The sequence below is a fragment of the Gopherus evgoodei genome, chromosome 2, assembly GCF_007399415.2.
Source record: "Gopherus evgoodei ecotype Sinaloan lineage chromosome 2, rGopEvg1_v1.p, whole genome shotgun sequence".
Taxonomy (NCBI): domain Eukaryota; kingdom Metazoa; phylum Chordata; order Testudines; family Testudinidae; genus Gopherus; species Gopherus evgoodei.
Genome location: NC_044323.1, coordinates 84,969,991 through 84,986,648, shown reverse-complemented (window position 1 = coordinate 84,986,648; position 16,658 = coordinate 84,969,991). Strand labels below are relative to the sequence as shown.

Below are 16,658 nucleotides of genomic sequence, written 5' to 3'. Positions count from 1 at the left end.
CATGGTCAGTGAAGATGTAATCTTGGAAGAATTTAGCTGCCAAAGTCTCTGCTAAGCATATGGGAACAGATTTTTCAAAGGCTTTCAACTTGGTCAAATTCAAACAGATTTTCAAAAGAACAGCAAAAAATAATTAAACAAACAAACATCCCTGCCATCAAGTGCATCCGTGCCAAAATGTCATGTCCCTGCTCTAAAGCATGTAGGTACTACAATTTCTCAACGAAAAATTCATAAGAATTTTTTTTTAGCATGGGCAAAACAGTGTATTTTTTCCTAATCTAATCCTTGGAAATGTCTGAATCATTTTTTGCTGAAACTTTCCAAAAAAATTCAGCCTAAGATAGATGCCAGTATGAGAAGTTTCAGCCTGAACAGGTAAAGTTAATCAAAATTATACGCAACTGAAAATAGGATCTTATAATGGTAAGTTTGGGTAGCCATAAGTATAGGCAGTGCTAACAGCTTCGTCTATAATATACGACTGTTTGCTCCTCTTAGTTCTGTAGAGACACCATAGCTGAGATAGAGAGAGATGGATTCTATGCCCCTTTTTGTTCAACATCAACAGAATTGTATACTTAGTTCGAATTTGTCACTTTTGTTAAAACCCATTGAAGGCAATAGGATGGCATAGGTGTTACTGAGGGCCTAACTGGAAGACAGTGGGATTGCATAAGTGGCAGTGAGGCCATAATTTGTTCTACAAAACCTTAATTGTAGGTGAGGAAGATGTATAAGGAAAAAAAGAGACTAGCTTGACTCCAGGGTCTCAAGCTGAGTTTTCAGGGCTTGCAGGTAGGGAAAAACAAAACACATATTTTGCTTGTAAATAAATGGAGCATGTTTGATCGAAATCACAGACACAAAAAATGTAGGTGTCAGTTTCAAGTGTCACTTTTCATAGTAGTGTCTGCTCTGTTCAATGTTGATAACAGTGGGCTGCGTGCGTGTGTTCCTTCTGCGTGCTGCCTCAGCTCTGTGCAGATAGCTGACACAGCAGACCCTGAGAGAACCCCCAAAGACCACAGACTCTGATAAGGTACGAAGGCACCTGGCCAGGTTTATCGTCAAATGAAGCACAGTAATAGTTCCCTGTAGACTCTACAGGACATACTACGAATATGTGCCCCCTGACAATGGACCGGCTCAGTCAGTGGCGAGACTCTTCACTGCCCTCTAGGCCAGACAAAGACACCGCCCTAGGGATGCATTCTTATACACAGATACAAACAAGTATCACTCTTGACGTATTGAGTGCACTCTACCTAGCAAGGTGTAACCAGGGCCACCCCAAGCACATACAACCCATCTAAGCAGTAAGCTGCCACCTCTCACCTTGTACATGTTGGTTGGAACAAAACAACTCTAGCCATCATATTATCCTTTTGACCCTGTCGTTAGGATGGGTCAGCCTGTTCCTTGTTATCTGCGTGGAATGTGCCAGTATCAGGGTGTCCTGGTACCGTATGTTTATATCTGTAGTATCCAATACATTGTATGTATATGTTTGTGCAACATCAGCCCTTTCCTTGCCAGCTTCTGTGAGCAGGACCTGCCTCTGGCTCACAGCTTCACTTTGCTTTATATTAGCAAAGTCTTGACCATTACTTTAGCTCAGGCCTTAGGCCTCATACCGGGCCTCTGATACCAAGGGTTTATATGTCAGGGCCTCATCTTACTACAAGTAGTAGTGCATTTTGTACCATTTTTGTGCCTATCCATTCACCCAGTAATGGCTCCTAAGCACATCTTGTATCAGTCTTAGAAAGGTTTAAATTGTTTACCAGATTCATAGCTGCAGTAGAATAACAACTATTCATCTTTACTTTTAAGACCCTCCATGGACTATTTCACCCTATTTATCATTTTTCATATTCTGTCAGACGGATATTCCCACCTCCACTGTCAGCAATGCCAGATTTCATTGTCTAATTGCCTAATTTTCCACTAAGCACCTTCAGGCTCTTCTCCTGTCCCCCATTACGCTTAGAAAGAGCACCCTGTAAAAATCTGCAAAACTATCACGTTGCTTCCTTCAAATTGCTTCCTAAAACTTACCTGTGCTTCAACACCTACAAAAAACTTGACACTGGTTAGCTGGTGTGCTCTGACTGCTGCTTATCACTCAGATCATAATTTTCTCATTGTTACCTTTTACTCCTCTATTTGTTTGCTTTCTCCCCCTACTGTAAGACAGTCCAATAGTTAAAGCATTGCTCTAGGACTCAGAAGATGTGGGTTTTAATTCTCTACTCTGCCACAGACTTATTGTGTAACCTTGGGCAAGTCACTTAGCCTCTCTGTGCTTCAGTTCCTCTTTTATAAAATGGGGATATTGGCACTGCCCTATCTCACAGGGGAATTGTGAGGTGGTCAGATACTACAGTGAGGAAGGCAAGATCTACTTTTCAGGGCAGAGATCACATTTTTGTTATGGAGCTGATGCCTTTAGACATTAGAGATTAATTAATCCTCACAACATCTCTGAGATATAGGTAGGTGAGTAAATATTATTCCCATTCTATAGGTGCAGTAATTGAGATACATATATGCTGCAGCTGGTGATGTAATCTCCAGCTTGGGTAGACAAAAACACACTAGCTATAATCCAGGTAGTGCACTAAAAACAGCAGCTTAGCCAAGGCAGCACAGCTGGTGGCACGCAGCAACCTTGTGAGTACACGCACAGGATCTTGGAGGAGACTATATTAGGGTGGCTAGCCCATATTGCTGCTTGCGCCGCTGTGGCTACACTGCTATTTGTATACACATGCTAGCTTGATCAAAGCTAGTGCATAGGTCCGCTTGAGCTGAAAACTGCACAGTGTGGATACACCCTGAGACAGAAAAGTGAAGTGATTTGCCTACAATGTTGCAAATCAGTGGCAAACGGATTAACTGAACAAACATGATAAAATACTAAGGATAATATTTTAATAAAGTATTTTGAATTATTGGTGATAATAGGAAATCCTGGGATCTTTACCTAATTTGTACTCAGGCAAAACTCCTATTAAATCCTATTAAACTCACACTTTAATAGGAGTTTACTTGAGTAAAGAACTAAAAAAGACAGAAGGCCAAATTCTGCTCTGATTTAAACTGTTTTGAATCTGGAGTACACTGTGGAAGCCAACACTGTTGCTGTGGATTCACACTGTTGTAAGTGAAGCATCATATGGCCCTTAGGCAGGATTTGGGATTTGTCCCAAGGTTTAGACATACTGTACACAAATTGAAATGTGCTATCACTCTTTCAAATGCCAGTCCTCAAATTTTAGTGCTTCATGTGCCCTTGAATTAATATATGAATTAATATATGACCAGACATTTAAAAAAATTACTTGTCTCTCTTATCCGTTCTTTACCAGGATGGCCTTTTCCACATTACTACCCCAGTGCAAGCTCCTCAGAAGTTCAGTCCTGACAATAATAAAGACTGATGCAATGCTGTTCCCTGACTGTATGATAGAACAGCCTAATTCTGGCAATTAATTGATCTTTGACTATTAGCGGTAAATATGCCCAATGGCCTATGATAGGACACTAGACAGCCTGGGATCTGAGTTACTACAGAGAATTCTTTCCTGGGTGTCTGGCTGGTGAATTTTGCCCACATGCTCAGGGCTTAGCTGATCACCCTTTTTGGCGTCGGGAAGGAATTTTCCTCCAAGGCAGATTAGCAGAGGCCCTGGGTTTTTTTTTCCTTCCTCTGCAACGTGGGGTACGGGTCACTTGCTGGAGGATTCTCTACACCTTGAAATCTTTAAACCACAAGTCGAGAACTTCAATAGTTCAGACATAGATCTGGGTTTGTTACAGGAGTGAGATTCTGTGGCCTACATTGTGCAGGAGGTAAGACTAGAAGATCATAATGGTCCCTTCTGACCTTGAAGTCTATGAGTCTATGAAGTGATATAAGGCCAACCAATTTCACCTATATATGCAGTACAGTTCTTGCAAAACTTCTGATTTTGTTCTCCTTCTTCTCTATTTTAGGACAATGGTGTGCAGTAAGACAGGCAGCAACGAACAGAGTGTGAAAGCTATCGATGTTAACATTGAAAATGATCCCTCTCCCAGTGGCAGATACAATGCATTTTGTGTGAAAGATGAAGGTCAGCACTGATATGTCATTGAAACAATGTACTGTCACCATTGTCTTGCCTACAAAAAAGGACTTTTTTCTTACATTTTTCTACTAGTGGGAGCAATTATGGGAAATTTTGCAAAATAAATCTTTACAGTGTGTCTCCATTAAGTGAGGAACCTGTTGCAAGGACATGAGTTGCATGACATGGTGGTCCAACTTATTCTTGCAAGAGTTTAGCAATAAGGCGACTGATAGAACCATTTTGGTGTTCACAAACACATCTTACAACCTGAGCTGCGTTAATTTCTTTTGTCCAAAACGTTTTTCTGCAAAAAAATTCAGATTCAGCAACACAAACACTTCACAAAGTAGTTTGCTAAATTGTTCATGTCAAAAAACAAAAATCTCAGGAGTTAGAACATTTAATTACATTTGCAAAATTAAATGTTTTGAGTTTTTGGTTCCTTTAGAAATTTCCTTCCAACTTATTTTTAAAACACTCAAAATTGAAATAACATGTTTCTTTTCAGAATGAACAAAATCTCTCTCTCCCCCCCTTTTTCTCTTACTTTTTGATTTACTGAAAATTTCAAAAACAAAAAACAAAACAAAACAATCAGTTTGACCCAAAATGATTCCCCCACACAAGTTTTTTTGGAATTACTCATGAACCAAAAAAAAAAAAATCATTATTCACACAGCTCTACTTACAACCATGGTTGTACCAATACATTCTGGGATTCAAGAAGTACTGATAGCGCTCAGCTGTGTTGTTGGGAACAGGGGTTTTTGCATAATTTCCCAATACAAAACATTGTATTGTTGGTGAAGTTACTCTAGGAAGAAATCATCTAATACTACACAGCTAAAGACCTCATCTAGGATATTGCAACAAATGAGTGCAAATAATATTTGTGAAACACTGAAGATGGCTATTCATGTGCTGGCATGAAGTGCTGCATGCATGTTACGATTACAAGGTATGCCAGTCAGTTGGTATAGATCAGGCCTGCTTTGGGGACTCTGGATGTCATGGTTCATCCTGAATGTGAAACTAAAGTACTGTGCTAGAGATTAACCTTAGTTGTAGATACTCAGATATCATGGCCCACCAGTAAAGATGCATTATGAGAAAAATATTGTTATTGATAGTAAACTTATCATACTTTTAAAAGCCACTTTCCAGTATGGAAATTTAATCTCATTTTCAGTAGTGTACGGAACTGGATAAATTCAAATTCTGTGCAGCTGAGAGGCCCTTACGGCTACTGGAAGACTTTGGCAGCTAGGGAGTCAGTATTCTGAACTCAGCATGTGGAATTAAATCTAGAATCTGTTTTCCTCATTCAGATAAAAAACTGAGGGACAAATTGTGCTCTCAAATACACCTGGTACATCCAAACTAATTCCATGGATATCAGTGGATTTTCTCTAGATATATGTTTGTGTAACAGAATAATTTGAACCTGAGAATTTTTATATAAAATATAGACTGTACAGTTGGGATGATGGAATAGTGGGGATGACCTGTTAAGCCCACAATGTGGTTTTGTGTGCCACTTCAAAAAAGGAAAGAGATAGGCAGATGGTATTGACTGACACATTACGTGAAAAACAGTAAACTCACACAGTGCTTAGGGTGTTTTAACAAATCTTGAGTAGGGCTGTTGATTAATCACAGTTAACTCACACAATTCACTCAAAAAAATTAATTACTATTAATCGCACTCTTAAACAATAGAATACCAATTGAAATGTATTAAATATTTTGGATATTTTTCTACATTTTCAAATATATTGATTTCTATTACAACACAGAATACAAAGTGTAAAGTGCTCACTTTATATTATCATTTTTCTTACAAATATTTGCACTGTAAAAATGATAAACAAAGAAATAGTATTTTTCCATTCACCTCATACAAACACCATAGTGCAATTTCTATGGTGAAAGCACAATTTGCAAATGTAGATTTTTTTTGTTACATAACTGTACTAAAAAACAAACCAATGTAAAACTTTAGAGCCCACAAGTCCACTCAGTCTTACTTCTTGTTCAGCCAATTGCTAAGACAAACAAGTTTGTTTACATTTATGGGAGATAATGCTGCCTGCTTCTTATTTACAATGTCACCTGAAAGTGAGACCAGGCGTTCACATGGCACTTTTGTAGCTAGTGTTGCAAAGTATTTACGTGCTAGATATGCTAAACATTCATATGCCCCTTCATGCATCAGCCATCATTCCAGAGGACAAGCTTCCATGCTGATGATGCTCCTTAAAATTAAATTAAATTAAATTTGTGACTGAACTCTTTACGGGAGAATTGTATGTCTCCTGTTCTGTCTTACCCACATTTGGATCATTCTTGAGCAGAACCCATCATCAGCATGGACGCATGTCCTCTGGAATGGTGGTTGAAGCATTAAGGGACATATGAATCTTTAGCACATCTGGCATGTAAATATCTTGTGACACTGTCTACAACAGTGCCATGTGACTACCTGTTCTCACTTTCAGGTGACATTGTAAACAAGAACTGGGCAGCATTATGTCCTGCAAATTGTAACCAAACTTGTATGGTTTGATTGAATGGACTTGTAGGCTCTAAAGATATACATTGTTTTGTTTTTGAATGCAGATTTTTTTGTACATAATTCTACATTTGTAAGTTCAACTTTCATGATAAAGAGATTGTACTATAGTACTTGTATGAGGTGAATTGAAAAGTACTATTTCTTTTGTTTTTTACAGTGCAAATATTTATAATAAAAATAAATATAAAGTGAGCACTTTACTCTTTGTATTCTGTGTTGTAATTGAAATCAATATATTTGAAAATGTGGAAAACATCCCAGAATATTTAAATAAATATAATTCTATTATTGTTTAACAGCGCAATTAATCACAATTAATTTTTTTAATTGTTTGACAGCCCTAATCTTAGTCAAGCCTGTGAATATAATGACATGACAATATCAAGCTGAAGTGACAAAAGGTGTGCAGTATATCTGATCTATTGTTAGACAATCAAATACTGCAACATTTGACTTGAAAAGGTCCAGTTTTCTATCTATTCAGTAACTTCTGCAAAGATCATTGTGCTACTTTCTCACTTTGACCATGTCACCCCTGTCTTTGAATCCTTCCACTGGCTCCCCCTTCTCAATGGCACCAAATACAAACTACATATCTTCACTTTCAAGGCCCTTCACAGCCTCTCCCCAGCCTTTCCTATCATTTGTCATTGATTATCATGTCAACTTTCACCTGCTGCTCTTTGATGCCATTTTCCTCACCCAACTGTTGCATTTTGAAACAAGCAACTTTCTCCCATGCTGCCTGTCACACGAGAGAAGCTCCCATAAATATCCACCCAATCATCTCATCTTTCTTCTTCAAATCCCTCCTTAAAACTCTCCCTTGCTGTCTGGCCTATAAAAACTGGGCAATGGTTAAGTAGTTAGGGTACTGATACCACTGCCTGTCATGCTGGGCAGTATTGTCTTATTGTTTCATTGTGCTCTGCCTGCCTGTCTCTACCAGTTGTCCCTTGTCTTGTTCTTAAATAGTAAGTTCTGTGAGGCAGGGAGGGACTCTATTTGTTTTGTGCTTGTGAAGTGACTAGCAGGGTCCTGGCCTGTGACTGGGGCTCCTAGGCCCTACTGCAATACAAATACACCATAAAAACTGTTTTTCAAAACATGGAAGAAATTGTTTTAGGACACAGTGGAACTGCACAATGAAAACTGAGGGAAATGAAATATTGATACAGAAGAGACAATTTCTGAGCAGCTCATTCATGCGGGGCAGGGAGGCTCCTGATGAGAGAAAGGGTGACTATACCAACACACTCATCTAACAGTGTTTAATTCAGCAATATTTCCAGATGACCACAAGGTGCCCTCATGCTTGAATATTCAACAGATAGATACTGAATAAACAATTTATGTTTTAACAAGAACTCTTAAGTAAAGGTTGGCTGATCTGAGACCTAAGCCTCTTCATGACAAATTGTTCCACTTGGCTCGTTGCCTGTGAAGTTCTTTTAAAAAAGCTGCAGTCTTTTCACACATGATACCCTTTGTGAAGTATATTAATTATCATAAAACTTGGCTGCTCACTGTATTTCTGAATGACAGCTGTATGGAGCCAATCACTGTTACAGTCTGTGGCTAATTCTCTGGAATGTAATATCAACATTCTAATGCTTATATGATTTTTCCCTCTTTTTGAAAAAGAATTGATTTTAATATATGTTTGCTATGGGAGAGTTACAAAAAAATACTAAAAGACAAATTCTGATCCTATTAAAACAGGGCAAAAGCCTCTTGACTTCAATGGGTTTAATATTTAGCTCTAACCTATTCTGAATATACTGGATACACAGATTTCCCCATAGCTGGGTTTAGTGTTCATATAGTTTTTTGTGGATTGACGTCCATTAATCCTCATCCCTGTGCTATTTCGTGTTTTATCTAACCCTAGGCCCAAACATATATAGTCTGATTCTTTTATCATTTATGCTGGTGTAACTCAGAAGTAACTCCACTGAATTCACTGGATTTAGAATGGTGTGTAATTGATGTAAAATGAGAGAAGAATGAAGCCTGTAGGGTACAGGACCTCAGTACTTCCTGTCCTCCCAGGAGGCACTCAGCACTTTGCAGGACTGGATATCTACAATGTAAGATGGGACTGTATCTTTTATTTGCATGTAAAGCATTATGCACATCTGTGACACTATATAAATAACAATGATAGTAGTATTAAGCAATTGAATTATTGCTGAGAGAATATCCTAGATTTCAGAAGCAGCAGTTTCATCCCAGGCGAGTAACAACACTATATTAATTATTATTATTAAGATCCTACAAATATGCTAGGTACCTCACAGTAGCAACTACAGAGATGGCCCAAGACCAACCTGTTTTGCAGCTTTGTCAAAAAGACTAACTACAGGTCTAAATCTTTCAATTATTTTACTTTTCACTGAGACCTATTAACTCAGGGTTTGTCTACTCGAGCACTTTTGTCGGTAAAACTTTTGTTGGTCAGGGATGTGAAAAAAACACCACTGACTGACAAAAGTTTCACCAACAAAAGCACTGGTGTGGACAGCACTACGTCAGTGGGAGACGCTTTCCTGCAGACATAGCTACCGCCGCTCGCTGGGGGTGGTTTAATTATGCTGGTGGGAGAGCTCTCTCCTCCTGGCGGAAAGCAGCTACACGGGAGACCTTACAGCGGTGCAGCTGCATCAGTACAACTGTGCTACTGTAAGATCTGTAGCATAGACATAGCCTCATTTGTTAGAGAAATATCATCATCACCTTTAATCAACAGCATTTTAACAGTTGTCATAAACAGATAGCTAAGGGTTAATGTCTCTTTCACCTATATAAGGGTTAACAAACAGTAACCTGAAACACCTGACCAGAGGACCAATCAGGAAACAAGACTTTTTCAAATCTGGTTGGAGGGAAGTTTTGGGTGTGAGTCCTTTGTTCTTGGTCTGTTCTCTTTCTGGGCTCTGAGAGTGACCACAGGACTCTCCAGGCTTTCTAATCTTCTGTTTCCAAGTTGTAAGTACAAGGATAGTAAGACAATAGGTTTATATTGTTTTTTTGTATTTACAGGTGTGTAGTTGCTGGAATGTTTTAAATTGTATTCTTTTTGGATAAGGCTGTTTATTCATTTTTTCTTTTAAGCAATTGACTCTGTATATTGTCACCTTGATACAGAGACCATTTTTATGTCTTTTTCTTTCTTTTTACATAAAGCTTGCTTTTGAAGACCTGTTTGTTTTCCCCCCCCTTGTTGAGGCTCGAAGGAATTGAGTCTGTACTTAACAGGAATAGAGAGGGGGGGGGGAAGGGTGGAATCCCTTTGTTTAGATTCACGGAGCTTGAATCTGTATATCTCTCCAGGAACCCAGGGAGGGAACACCTGGAGGGGGAAGGGAAATGGTTTATTCTCCTTTGTTGTGAGACTCAAGGAATCTGAGTCTTGGGGTCCCCCAGGGAAGGTTTTGGGGAGACCACAGTGAGCCAGACACTGAAATCTTTTGGCTGGTGGCAGCGATATAAGATCCAAGCTGGTAATTAAGTTTGGAGGTTTCATGCTAACTTCTCATGTTCTGAACTCTAAGGTTCAGATCTGAGTAGGAAAGTTATGACAACAGTGTTGAGGCAATATAATCATTAATGTTAAATGAATAAATCTGGCAGAATGTTAAGCAGAACTCAACCTTTAGGGATTAAAATAAAATCTTTAAAAATAAGGCATTTTACAACCCTTAATGCTATACAAAGTGCATTTGAGAGAGTCACAGCAGATTCCAATGTAAACTATTCCAAAATTTTCTTCTAAGACCCTGATCCTGCATTCACTTATACATGTGCTTAACTTTAAACACATGAGTAAATTCAATAGGACTGCTCACATGCATGAAGTTTGGCCCATGTACGAGTACGTATTTGCAGGATTGAGGCCTACAGACCATAATGCTACATTCTTTGCACACTCAAGGCTCTTAATGAATTCAATAGTAACAGTGTTCTCTAAAATCGAAGAGGACTTTTGAGTGTAGAAGGAATGCAGAATCAATCACTTAAAGTTAAAATTTTCTGAATCAGCACCTTTCCCTCTGCACTTCTAGAATTCAGATCTATTAAATTGCACAAAGTCAGATGGCAGTCTTTGACACTGAAGGTTATGTTTTACCAGTGAGAGATGCAGCTAAAATATTTTAAGAATGCTGTTTTCACAGCACAGGGAAGTATATCTCATCATTCTGGCATTTGCTGTCAAAAAGACCCCTGTATGGAATGAAAAAGATGAATGTTGTGATGGTTTGAGATTTACAGCAGCTCTGAATACAAAATATATTTGTGTGTATCTGCAGACAGCCCCAAAGGTAAATTTTAAATAACTACGAAAAATACATGTTAATGCAAGAAAAATAAGATATTGTAATGGCTGGAATGGGAAAGAAAAGAAAAGCCCAGAAGAGGAAAAAATTACCACCCTCATTGTATTATATTTCTTTACATGTACTTAGATCTTGACTACACTGGCAAGTTTCTGAGCCGTAAAGCAGCTGTCTGTGGTGTAACTCCTGAGGTGTACACATTACCAAGTCACTTAGTGCTCAGAAACTGCGCAGTTGCAGCGCTGTAAAAACACCTCCCCGACGAGAGGCATACAGCTTTCTGCGCTGGGGCTACAGCGCCATGATGCCAGTGTAGACACCCTGGTCAATTACAGTGCTGCAGTTGGCCTCTGGGAGGTATCCCACAATGTCTGTTCTCTCCTCTCAGTCATCAGTTAGAACTCTACTGCTCTGTCCTCAGATAACCAACCGTGAGCCCACCCCTTAAATTCCTTGGGAATTTTAAAAGTCCCCTTCCTGTTTGCTCGGTGATGCGTGCAGTGGTCTCAGCGCATCTTTCCAGGTGACCATGCCTGCACCAGGTGATCCCCCGCTTGGAGCAATGCTGAGCTACTGGATCTCATCAGCATTTGGGGAGAGGAGGTTGTCCAGTCCCAGCTGCGCTCCAGCCGCAGGAATTATGATACCTATGGACGGATTTCACAATGCATGACAGAAAGAGGCCATGACTGAGGCACATTGCAGTGCAGGGTCAAAGTGAAGGAGCTACGGAACAGTTACCACAAGGCGTGGGAGGCAAACCGCCGCTCCCACAAGCTGCTGATTCTACTGAGAGCTGGAAGCGATATTTGATGGCAACCCCACCTCCACTGCAAAGGCCACTGTGGATACTTCGGTGGCTCATGGGCCAGTCGAGAGTGGACCGAGCCAGGAGGAGGAAATCTTGGACAAGCTTGTGGAGTGGGAGGATGACCCAGGGGCAGAGGATGACTGGAGGTCAGAGATGCATGCAGCCAGGTGCTCTTCTCTACCCCGAAGGAGGCTAGTCAGTCACAGCTGTCAGAGCTTGGTGAAGCACAAACAGGAGAGGAGGCCCCTGGTAAGTGGCTTTGATTTTGGGAATCGCTGGAGTGAGTTGTTGGGGGCAGGAGGTTGCAAAAAGCAGGCTTGTCTCTGTATGATGAGTGTACCACCATATGCCTAGTCTGAGTGGTGGAACAGGGTGTTGATTGACTCTGTCACTTCAAGGGAATCTGCCTCAGAGCTCTCCACGAAACTCTCAAGGAGATACTGGGCAATCTACTGCTGCAGGTTCTTTGGCAGAACTGCTTTGTTTCTTGCCCCATTAAGGGTAACTTTTCCACACCACTCTGCCGTCACTGTGGGGAGGACCATTGCTGCACACAAGCGAGCCGCATAAGGACCAGGGCGGAAGCTGCAGTCTTGGAGAAGACCCTCCCTCGATTCCCTGCTCACCCTCAGCAGTGAGATGTCTTCCATAATGAACACAGCCCGTGGAAAATGTGGGGACAGTAATGATTATAAGGGCCCCCCCCACAGTGCTGGCTCTCTCCAAGAGCCATGTCCCAGTGTACAGTACAGTCCTGAAACATTGATTTCCCCTGCCCCTGCTGTTACTCGCCATTTTGGGAGTCTTATGGCTCATGTGTGCTTGCCTGGGGTCAGCCAGTTAGTGACAGGTGTGTGAATAGTGGCTGTGTTTTAAATCACTGAATCAGCGGTCTGTGGGTTGCAAACAATACTGCTTCTGTAAAATGTTGCATTTTGGCTTCACAGTTATGACCTTGAGATCCCAGCCTCCATCTTTGTTATCTCCAGCTGAATGGCTGTGCAGAATTAGAAAGCGGCCACAAAGAACTAAAGAGGACTTTGCATGATGTCATGATGCACGCCACAGCCAAAAACCAAGATTTGAAGGAGTGGCAGGACAGTGAGAAGAGGGACCGAAAGGAGAACGTGGCATGCCAGAATGAAGCCATGGGGCAGCTCTTAAACATTATGGAGTGCCAAGCAGAAACACTCCAGGCGCTACTAGCACTGCAAACCAAGCAGCTCCGCACCTGCCTTGCCCTGCAGCTGCAAAACTCTTTTCCATGTGTCCCCCAGACACCGCCAACACACTCTTATCAACCTCCTGGACCAGTCTGTACCTGCTGCATTCCACTCCTGCCCCATCACAGTCCAGCCCTGCGGACTCCCAGTAGTCACTGCACTCAATATCCATCCCTCTGCAAGTTAGCCTGGCTGAAGTACAGTACCTGCTGCACTGTACTCCATAGGACAAGGTTGCATATATTACCTGGACATACACAAATCTTTAACCGTCCCGGGACTCCACCTCTGCCTGGGACTCTTCCTTTCCCCACAGTGCTGATGTGTTTTTTTGTTTCTCTCTCTCCTCTGGTTGCTGTTTTTTAATAAAATAATTGTTTTGGTTTGAAAGCAATCTTTATTCCATTAATTGAAAGCAAAAAGAGACCTGCAAAGCAACAGGCAATTTTCTTAAACCTCCATAGTGCATCATCTGCACCAATCACCATCACCTCCTAGCATTACAAGCACTTCACTCCTGAGCATAGCAACAAATATTAGTGGCTTTCAGCTTCAAATTGCTGCCTCAAGCCATCCCTGATCCTTATGGCCCTGCGTGCACCCCTGTAATAGTCCTGGTCTCTGGCTGTTCAAATTCAGCCTCCTGGCACTAGCCTCAGGAGTCCAGCCTTGAGTGAAGCTTTAATCCTTCCCTTCACAAACATTATGGAGCGTACGGCATGCGGCTATAAGCATAGGAATATTGTCATCGGCCAGGTCAAGCCTTCCATATAGGCAGCACCAGCAGGCCTTTAAACGGCCAAAAACACACTCAACAGTCATTCTGCACTTGCTTCAGCCTATTGTTGAACCGCTCCTTGCTGCTGTCAAGGATCCCTGCGTATGGCTTCATAAGCCATGGCATTAAGGGGTAGGCAGGGTCTCCCAGGATCACAATGGGCATTTCAACTTCCCCTATGATGATCTTCTGGTCCAGGAAGAAAGTCGCTGCTTGCAGCTTCCTGAACAGGCCAATGTTCTGAAAGATGTGTGCATCATGCACCTTTCCGGACCAGCCTGTGTTAATGTCCATGAAACGCCCACGGTGATTCACAAGCAGGGACGACTCTGGCTTTTTTGCTGCCTCAAGCAGAATAAAAAAAAAGGGCGGGGGGCAGCTGCCAGAACGACAAAGCAAAAAAAAAAAATTAGGAAAGCAAGGTTTAAAAAAAAAAACAAAACCTGCGGCGCAGCCGGAGCGGAAAAGCAGGGGGAAATAAAAAATTACATTATTTACATCACTGCAGGTTGCTGGTATTTTTAAAGCTTCAAGGGTCAAATCAAGCTCACATCTCAGTCACTGTTTCAAGCTGTCTGTAGATTTATATTCAATTCACATTTGAAAGGTTATCTTCTCAACACTTAGGGATAGACACGTTCTTTATTTAAAAAAAAAGAGATTACATTCTGCAGGTTCCAAATATGCCATGTTATCCTCATGTAGGCCAGATCTGGCCCAAGGGCTGTATGTTAACACAATCTGTTTTAAGCCATTCCACAGCAAAGTTCACAAGAATACATGTAAATACAGAAGAAATGAATAAAACAGGAATAATCATCAAAGGGTTCTGCTGTCAAGCAGACTTTTCCCCAGGGAAACATAACATGCATTTTCCATCTCATATTTAAATAACAGTTTTGGTTCACTCTAATTTTCCTGTGTAATTGAAAAACAAACAAACAAACAAGCAAAAACAATAGAAAAACACCACCACCACCACCACTACTACCTCCTATCAGTAGTTCCTGGGCTTCACTGGTTCCTTCCTTGTTTGAACCATTGATTTTATAGGCAACGAGTGAGATCTCTGTAGTGTTCCACTGCAGACATGCAAATCAAATTTTGTTAGGCATAACCTCTGACTCCAAATATTCCTCAAAAGTTGATGGATTTTGTAGTTATTTCAATTTGCTTTTTCTACGGCAATAAAGGGAAAATCAAGTTTTGGTTGGAATTTTCTAAGGCAAACATTTTAAAGTTTACTTTAAAAGAGTAAACTATAGGTTTCTGTGTGTTTATGCTGTTTTTTTAATTTGCTATGTTTTACCATGAACATGGAGGTTTTTCAATTTCTATAGTTTTCTTTTCCAAAGCTTTGCATTTAGCTGCCAGTGAATTTCCAGCTACCTGATGATGTCATTTAAACTAATAAATCAAGTTATTTTTACCAGCCATTCTCTGATGAAAGAGGTATTGGCACCCCAGCAGCAGTAGCTTACAAGGAACACTTATATGGTTGTGTTTCGGTTCTTTGCATTTCATTTCATCTCAGTGTTTATCTGGAAAAAGGGAAAAATTCTCCATGCTTAAGTATCTCCAAGATCAAGAAGGAAAGTAAAGCAGCCACCCTCATCTTTCAGAGATTTGGCATCACGAGTGAGCTCTTCTAAACTCTTAACAATAGGACAACTCATCACAAACCCCAGAGAACTCTCTGGGAAAATTCTCCTGGCTGACCTTCAAAGAAACCAGAAGGCAGATGTTTCATGGTAGCTTCCAGAATCTGGGAGTCAGTGAAACATATGAAATGGTAACTGGAAAGATTACTAATCCTGCCAAAAGGAGATTTACCTGTACGAAGAAACTGAGGTTTGTGTCTTTATTGAGTTATTTGTTTATTTCAGATTGTCCTTTATTTGCATATTTAAATGTAGTCAAGATGTCTCAGAAAACCTTTTTACGGATTCAACAGCTGCATCTAATTTAAGTCAAGAAAGTTTCTTTACTGGAAACTGGGGATTTCTTTTCCCCTATAGAGACTTACATCAATGCTACTGAAAAATCACCTGCCACTAACTTTCTTCAGATGGTCATTACTCCTGAAGTCCAAGTCAAGACTAAATATGCAGTCTGAAGTAATTCAGGTCTCTTAAACCTGCTTGTAAAGAAAAGGCTACTGAATCGATTGCTGTTCTGTAACCAGAGCTATCACTGACCTTAACTGATTTGTTGGTGCCAGACAAACACTCTTAGGCCTTGTCTTTTCTGGACAGTTGACTCGAGTTGACACCTGACGGTGCCTCTGACTCAAGTCCTGTGCATACACAAAAACCTCTTGTTCAAGCATGCTAGTGCTTTTCACTGAACATCAGCTGGCCCAAGAGGCAAAATAGGCTCTAGTATTGCTAATACTTGAGCTATGAACATAACCACTCTGCAGTGTGAACACAGGCCTAAGCCACTCAAGTGCTGTTAGTTCTCTAATGTCTTCTCACAATTCCACTTGAGCTTAGGGTTGCCAATTTTGGTTGGACGTATTCCTGGAGATTTAATCACATGACATAATCTTTAATTAAAGATTAATCTTTAATTGCTGGATACTCCAGACCAATCCTAGAGGCTTAGCAACACTATCTGAGCTGCATTTTCTTGCCAGATATTCACTCCCTACTTGTGTACCAGAAGTCACCTACCAATATATATAGCCTGGTTTGGCGTTTGACCCCACATTCACAGGCAGCTCATTGCACCAGTACCATTGCTTGTACAGGAAATGGTGTCCAGGAGGTTGTCTTCCAGCATGCTACCAGCTGACCAGATGATGACATGAGGGT

At 40.8% G+C, this 16,658-nt stretch overlaps 1 protein-coding gene across 1 annotated transcript in view; it reads left to right on the top strand.

Annotated features, from left to right (window-relative positions):
* SUSD5 (sushi domain containing 5) overlaps nucleotides 1-16,658 on the top strand; it is a 77,019-nt gene that overhangs the window by 31,679 nt on the left and 28,682 nt on the right. Inside the window, exon 3 of the mRNA XM_030549351.1 lies at nucleotides 4,003-4,121. Coding sequence (XP_030405211.1) covers nucleotides 4,003-4,121 — 119 coding nt within the window. The remainder of the gene's footprint in view (nucleotides 1-4,002; nucleotides 4,122-16,658) is intronic.